This window comes from Lampetra fluviatilis, unplaced genomic scaffold (assembly GCF_964198595.1).
Source record: "Lampetra fluviatilis unplaced genomic scaffold, kcLamFluv1.1 SCAFFOLD_345, whole genome shotgun sequence".
Classification (NCBI taxonomy): Eukaryota; Metazoa; Chordata; class Hyperoartia; order Petromyzontiformes; family Petromyzontidae; genus Lampetra; species Lampetra fluviatilis.
Genome location: NW_027621694.1, coordinates 5134 through 14099, shown reverse-complemented (window position 1 = coordinate 14099; position 8966 = coordinate 5134). Strand labels below are relative to the sequence as shown.

The 8966-nt window shown below is 49.1% G+C and overlaps 1 protein-coding gene and 1 long non-coding RNA gene across 2 annotated transcripts; both read right to left on the bottom strand.

Annotated features, from left to right (window-relative positions):
• Nucleotides 1-2494: 2494 nt before the first annotated feature.
• LOC144955582 (uncharacterized) lies at nt 2495-3832 on the bottom strand. The gene is made up of 2 exons (XR_013641725.1): nt 3623-3832; nt 2495-3459 (listed from the first exon to the last, which is right to left on the bottom strand). It is a non-coding gene; the product is annotated as an uncharacterized LOC144955582 (long non-coding RNA).
• A 1176-nt stretch (nt 3833-5008) lies between these two features.
• Nucleotides 5009-8456, bottom strand: LOC144955583 (uncharacterized; the record flags this gene model as incomplete). The annotated part of the gene is made up of 2 exons (XM_078885758.1): nt 5009-6963; nt 8332-8456. Coding segments are annotated over 2 exons (611 nt in total), but the record flags the coding sequence as incomplete, so codon positions are not given.
• Between the last annotated feature and the right edge of the window lie 510 nt (nt 8457-8966).

Below are 8966 nucleotides of genomic sequence, written 5' to 3'. Positions count from 1 at the left end.
TTTCGGAGTCCCTGACCCTCTGCTCACGATCATTAAGAGACACAGAGAGACACACAGAGAGACAGAGAGACACACAGTGAGACAGAGAGACAGACACAGAGAGACACACAGAGAGACACACAGAGAGACAAAGAGACACAGACAGACACACAGAGAGACACACAGACAGAGAGACAGAGAGACACAGAGAGACACAGAGACACACAGAGAGACACAGACAGAGAGACACAGAGACCCACAGAGACACAGAGAGACAGATAGACAGATAAACAGCAATCCCCTAGACCGGCTTTTCGTCCGTGACCTGACCGCACCTCGCCGCCAGACAAACACCACCGTGGTGACGCGGTGCCTGTGCCAGGCTAGGTGCACCTTGAAGCCGCTGCTGGGCAGTGCCAGGCTAGGTGCACCTTGAGGCCTTCCGTGAGGTGTGGGAGGCTCTCCGCTGGCAGGAGGTCACGGGGCAGACCCAGCAGGTGCCACGGGTCGACTGACCGAGTTGACCGAGATGAGTGGCTGATGCACCACCTGTGCCCCCTACTGTGCCAGCTTGCTGTGCTTTAGCCACCCGGCGCTCCGCTCGTTGTTGTGAGCGTCGCTCCTCCGCCCTCCGTTGTTGTTGGAGGGCGACTGCCTCCAACTGCCCAGTAGCGTCCTTCACGAGCCTCCTCCACTGAGGCCGATCTTGACACCGCTGGTACCAGTCATCGGCAAGTCCACTCAGCTCCACGTCCTCCTGTACCACATCACTCCATCTCTTCTCAAGCCCGTACCACTCACCCACCTACTCACCCACTCACCACCCCCTCACTCACCCACCCCCTCACCACTCACCACTCACTCACCACCCCCTCACCACTCACCACTCACCACCCACTCACCCACCCCCTCACCACTCACTCACCACCCCGTCACCACTCACCACCCACTCACCCACCCACCCACCCATTCATCTATTCACAGAAAATACTTGTGCAAACGAACTCATTTAATTCTGTAGATATTTCTGGCAGAAAAAAGGTGGTGGTGTTCTGCACGTCAACATCGGAGGGCTTGTGATGAAACGAAGTCAACTAAAACTAGACGTGGCACATCTGGACCCGGATATTTTCTGCCTTAAAGAAACATTTCTCACTCCGGCTGTCAATGACTTGCAGATTGACGACTACAACCTCTTTCAACTTGACCGAGGGTCTAAAGGAGGTGCAATTGCCATCTATGTTCGTAGCACCGTTGCATGCACACCAGCTCATTCCTTGCTATAATAAATATTGCTTTGAAGGTCTGGCTCTCGGAATCACTCTCCCTAAAGATCACCAGATATTGTTCGTGTGCTGCTACAGACCGCCTGGTGGTGAGGATGTTGAAGCTGCATCTGCACTGAGAGAGCTTCTTGGGGGCCTCTCTAAAGGTGAAATCGTTTTAGTGGCTGACCTCAATTGGAATTGGCTAAACCCGCCGGCCGTGGACACACATTTTGCGGATGAATTTAACCTGTTTCAATTAATAAATGTCCCCACAAGACCCAGTCGTCTCTGCTTGACGTCCTAATTGACTAATGCCGCTCACAATGTCCCACTGACTGGTGTTCTGCGTAATGGCCTTCTTAATGATCACTCCTTCATATTTGGGGTGAGATCTTCAGACAGACCCAAAGCACCCCCCTCCTAAATTGGTTGAAAAGCACTCCCATGAGCCACTTCAGCACTCAGGCATCTCCTAACGATGTTGCTTCACTGGGATATTGACAAGGTCTGCGATTCTAGATTTGAAGCTTTCGTGACTGCAATGATTCATATTGTCAGGTTTTTTCGGTAAAGTCACGTAGGTAAAAACATTAAAATTAATGAAAGTAAAATTAAACAACACAGAAATAAAATTCACGACGTTTCGGAGGCAACACAAGTCTCCGTCATCAGGTGGGACAGTCACAGCCGAATTAGCTGCATCAAGCAGCTAATTCGGCTGTGACTTGATGCAGCTAATTCGGCTGTGACTGTCCCACCTGATGACGGAGACTTGTGTTGCCTCCGAAACGTCGTGAATTTTATTTCTGTGTTGTTTTATTTTACTTTCATTAATTTTAATGTTTTTACCTACGTGACTTTACCGAAAAAACCTGAGAATAAGGTCTGCGATGTCCCCAACCTTGGGAGACCTTCAGGTCACACGTTTCTCCACATTCTTGACAAACATGCTCCGTTGGTGAGATTTAAAACTCAAGGCAACCGCCCACCCACATTGGTTTGACCCCTTTGATGACTAAGCTCATGAAACACTAGGGACAAGGCTTGGGGCATGCGCTCAGGAAAGTAATTTGGTCAAAGACTGGCTAGAATAGAGCATTTTAAGGAATAGCAAACCAAATTGCCTCCCTTTCTCCAAACACGCGAGTGGAATGGTTAGAAGATGATCTCTCTTCTCGCACCCAAACTGCACTCATAGCTGGCTGCAGGTCAAACGGTGTTCATGTAATAAAGCTCGTTGAGGCGACTTCTGGAATCCGTCTTTTATTCAACTTGTATTACAGCTTTTCCTTCACACTGCTGACAGGCAGCGTGAGAGGGGCAGAGAGAGAGACACGCACAGCCACGTGGCAGCCTGGACCACGTGGCAGCCTGGACCACGTGGCAGCCTGGACCACGTGGCAGCCTGGACCACGTGGCAGCCTGGACCACGTGGCAGCCTGGACCACGTGGCAGCCTGGACCACGTGGCAGCCTGGACCACGTGGCAGCCTGGACCACGTGGCCGCCTGGACCACGTGGCCGCCTGGACCACGTGGGGCAGCCTGGACCACGTGGCAGCCTGGACCACGTGGCAGCCTGGACCACGTGGCAGCCTGGACCACGTGGGCAGCCTGGACCACGTGGCAGCCTGGACCACGTGGCAGCCTGGACCACGTGGCAGCCTGGACCACGTGGCAGCCTGGACCACGTGGCAGCCTGGACCACGTGGCAGCCTGGACCACGTGGCAGCCTGGACCACGTGGCAGCCTGGACCACGTGGCAGCCTGGACCACGTGGCAGCCTGGACCACGTGGCAGCCTGGACCACGTGGGGCAGCCTGGACCACGTGGCAGCCTGGACCCCCCCGCTCCAGCGTGGCCTCACCCTCCGTTCGTTCCCGTTCTGACCACGTGTCGCTCGTCTCCACCCCTATTTAACAGCCGGGTCACGTGGTACCTTTCCACCAATCCTGGTTAGCCTCCGTGGAATCTTCCAGACTCCCTCGTAGGCTCCCGGGACCACGCCCCTGACTCGTCTCCCCATTGGCTGTGGCCAAAGCCAGCAGAACCAATCATCTGCTTGCAGCTGTCACCTTGCCGTGACGTCAGGGCCACGCCCCCTAGGCTTCTCCCCATTGGCTACGGACCAGGAACGGCAGAGCCAATCATCGTGACGAGTTGTGATACGTCATTGAGCCGGACATATCCTCACATTACACTAGTACACTACTACTACTACTACACTACTACTACTACTACACTACTACACTACTACTACTACTACACTACTACTACTACTACACTACTACTACACTACTACACTAGTACTACTACTACACTACTACTACTACTACACTACTACTACTACACTACTACTACTACACTACTACTACACTACTACTACTACACTACTACTACACTACTACTACACTACTACTACACTACTACTACTACACTACTACTACACTACTACTACTACACTACTACTACACTACTACTACACTACTACTACACTACTACTACTACTACACTACTACTACTACACTACTACTACTACTACACTACTACTACACTACTACTACACTACTACTACTACTACACTACTACTACACTACTACTACTACACTACTACTACACTACTACTACACTACTACTACACTACTACTACTACACTACTACTACTACTACACTACTACTACTACACTACTACTACACTACTACTACACTACTACTACACTACTACTACTACACTACTACTACACTACTACTACACTACTACTACACTACTACTACTACACTACTACTACACTACTACTACTACACTACTACTACACTACTACTACACTACTACTACACTACTACTACTACTACACTACTACTACACTACTACTACTACACTACTACTACACTACTACTACACTACTACTACTACTACACTACTACTACACTACTACTACTACACTACTACTACACTACTACTACTACACTACTACTACACTACTACTACACTACTACTACTACTACACTACTACTACACTACTACACTACTACACTACTACTACACTACTACTACTACACTACTACCACACTACTACTACACTACTACTACTACTACACTACTACTACTACTACACTACTACACTACTACTACACTACTACTACTACACTACTACCACACTACTACTACTACACTACTACTACACTACTACTACTACACTACTACTACACTAGTACACTACTACTGCTACACTACTACTACTACACTAGTACACTACTACTACACTACTACACTACTACTACACTACTACACTACTACTACACTACTACTACACTACTACTACACTACTACTACTACTACACTACTACTACACTACTACTACTACACTACTACTACACTACTACTACTACACTACTACTACACTACTACACTACTACTACTACACTAAAACTACTACACTACTACTACTACACTACTACTACTACACTACTACTACTACACTACTACTACTACACTACTACTACTACACTACTACTACACTACTACTACTACACTACTACTACTACACTACTACTACACTACTACTACTACACTACTACTACACTAGTACACTACTACTGCTACACTACTACTACTACACTAGTACACTACTACTACTACACTACTACTACTACACTACTACTACACTACTACTACACTACTACTACACTACTACTACTACTACACTACTACTACTACACTACTACTACACTACTACTACTACACTACTACTACACTACTACTACACTACTACTACACTACTACTACTACTACACTACTACTACACTACTACTACTACACTACTACTACACTACTACTACTACACTACTACTACACTACTACTACACTACTACTACTACACTACTACTACACTACTACTACTACACTACTACTACACTACTACTACTACACTACTACTACTACACTACTACTACACTACTACTACTACACTACTACTACACTACTACTACACTACTACTACTACTACACTACTACTACACTACTACTACTACACTACTACTACACTACTACTACTACACTACTACTACACTACTACTACTACACTACTACTACTACACTACTACTACTACACTACTACTACTACACTACTACTACACTAGTACACTACTACTGCTACACTACTACTACTACACTACTACTACACTACTACTGCTACACTACTACTACTACACTACTACTACACTAGTACACTACTACTACTACACTACTACTACTACACTAGTACACTACTACTACTACACTACTACACTACTACTACTACACTACTACTACTACACTAGTACACTACTAGTACACTACTACTACACTACTACACTACTACTGCTACACTACTACTACTACACTACTACTACTACACTAGTACACTACTACTACTACACTACTACTACTACACTAGTACACTACTACTACTACACTACTACTACTACACTACTACTACTACACTACTAGTACACTACTACTACACTACTACACTACTACTACTACACTACTACTACTACACTAGTACACTACTACTACTACACTACTACTACACTACTACACTACTACTGCTACACTACTACTGCTACACTACTACTACTACACTAGTACACTACTACTACTACACTACTACACTACTACTACTACACTACTACTACTACACTAGTACACTACTACTGCTACACTACTACTACTACACTACTACTACACTACTACTACTACACTACTACTACTACTACACTACTACTACTACACTACTACTACACTACTACTACTACACTACTACTACACTACTACTACTACACTACTACTACTACACTACTACTACACTACTACTACTACACTACTACTACACTACTACTACACTACTACTACTACTACACTACTACTACTACACTAGTACACTACTACTACTACACTACTACTACACTACTACTGCTACACTACTACTACTACACTAGTACACTACTACTACTACACTACTACTACACTACTACTACTACACTACTACTACACTAGTACACTACTACTGCTGCACTACTACTACTACACTACTACTACACTAGTACACTACTACTACACTAGTACACTACTACTACTACACTAGTACACTACTACTGCTACACTACTACTACTACACTAGTACACTACTACTACACTACTACTACTACACTAGTACACTACTACTGCTGCACGACTACTACTAGTAGGGTCTACTCGTAGTACACAGCGTAGATGTTTGCCACAGCGTAGAGTCCGTGGCGGGTGAGCGTGGCGGTCACCACCGTGTCCGTGCTGGGGTCCCACAGGCAGCGAGACACGACGCGCACGGCGCCCGCACAGCCCCCGCCAGATGCAGCCTCCACTCCCTTCACCCAACTACCACCACCACCACCGCCACCACCACCACCACCAACACCGCCACCACCAACACCGCCACCACCACCACCAACGACACTACCACCACCACCAACGACACTACCACCACCACCAACACCGCCACCACCACCACCACCGCCACCACCACCACCGCCACCGCCATCACCACCACCGCCACCACCACCACCGCCACCACCACCACCACCGACACTCGCGCCACCCGCCGCTTCTCTCGTTGCGCCGCCGCCGCCGCCGATGTGAACCAGGACGGCGAGTTTGAAACGAGAGACCTCCAGATCCTTGACCCTGGCCTTGATCACCTGCAGACGCAGAGACAATCACACAGAGACAATCACACAGAGACACTCACACAGAGACACTCACACAGAGACAATCACACAGAGACAGTCACAGAGACAATCACACAGAGACAATCACACAGAGACACTCACACAGAGACAATCACACAGAGACACTCACACAGAGACACTCACACAGAGACAATCACACAGAGACACTCACACAGAGACAATCACACAGAGACAATCACACAGAGACACTCACACAGAGACAATCACACAGAGACAATCACACAGAGACAATCACACAGAGACACTCACACAGAGACACTCACACAGAGACAATCACACAGAGACACTCACACAGAGACAATCACACAGAGACACTCACACAGAGACACTCACACAGAGACAATCACACAGAGACAATCACGCAGAGACAATCACGCAGAGACACTCACACAGAGACACTCACACAGAGACAATCACACAGAGACACTCACACAGAGACAATCACACAGAGACAATCACACAGAGACACTCACACAGAGACAATCACACAGAGACACTCACACAGAGACACTCACACAGAGACACTCACACAGAGACACTCACACAGAGACACTCACACAGAGACAATCACACAGAGACACTCACACAGAGACAATCACACAGAGACAATCACACAGAGACACTCACACAGAGACACTCACACAGAGACACTCACACAGAGACAATCACGCAGAGACAATCACACAGAGACACTCACACAGAGACACTCACACAGAGACAATCACACAGAGACACTCACACAGAGACACTCACACAGAGACAATCACACAGAGACACTCACACAGAGACAATCACACAGAGACACTCACACAGAGACACTCACACAGAGACAATCACACAGAGACAATCACGCAGAGACAATCACGCAGAGACACTCACACAGAGACACTCACACAGAGACACTCACACAGAGACACTCACACAGAGACAATCACACAGAGACAATCACACAGAGACAATCACACAGAGACACTCACACAGAGACAATCACACAGAGACAATCACACAGAGACACTCACACAGAGACAATCACACAGAGACACTCACACAGAGACAATCACGCAGAGACAATCACACAGAGAGACCTCCAGATCCTTCACCACGATGATGGTGATCACCATGATGATGGTGATCACCATGGTGATGGTGATCACCATGGTGATGGTGATCACCATGGTGATGGTGATCACCATGGTGATGGTCTCACCTCCGACACGGTCTTGGAGATCTGGCGGCACAGCTCCGGCTCGTATCTGTCGTTCACCATGGTGATGGTGATCACCATGGTGATGGTGATCACCATGGTGATGGTCTCACCTCCGACACGGTCTTGGAGATCTGGCGGCACAGCTCCGGCTCGTATCTCTCGTTCAGCAGGTAGCTGCTGAGCACGTCCACGGCGATGAGACGTGTCGATAGCACGGGGAACACGCGGGACGGGGCTGCGGCACGGGGGGGGTGGGACACGGGGTGGGACACGGGGGGAGAGACACGGGGTGGAGAGACACGGAGGGTGGGACACGGGGGGAGAGATACGGGGGGAGAGACACGGGGGGAGAGACACGGGGTGGAGAGACACGGAGGGTGGGACACGGGGGGAGAGATACGGGGGGAGAGACACGGGGGGAGAGACACGGGGGGAGACGGGGGGGGTGGGACACGGGGGGTGGGACACAGGGTGAGACACGGGGGGAGAGACACGGGGGGAGACGGGGGGGGGTGGGACACGGGGGGTGGGACACAGGGTGAGACACGGGGGGAGAGACACGGGGGGAGACGGGGGGGGTGGGACACGGGGGGTGGGACACAGGGTGAGACACGGGGGGAGAGACACGGGGGGAGACGGGGGGGGGGTGGGACACGGGGGGTGGGACACAGGGTGAGACACGGGGGGTGAGACATGGGAGTGAGACACGGGGGGTGAGGCACGGTGCGACTCACGAACAGCACTT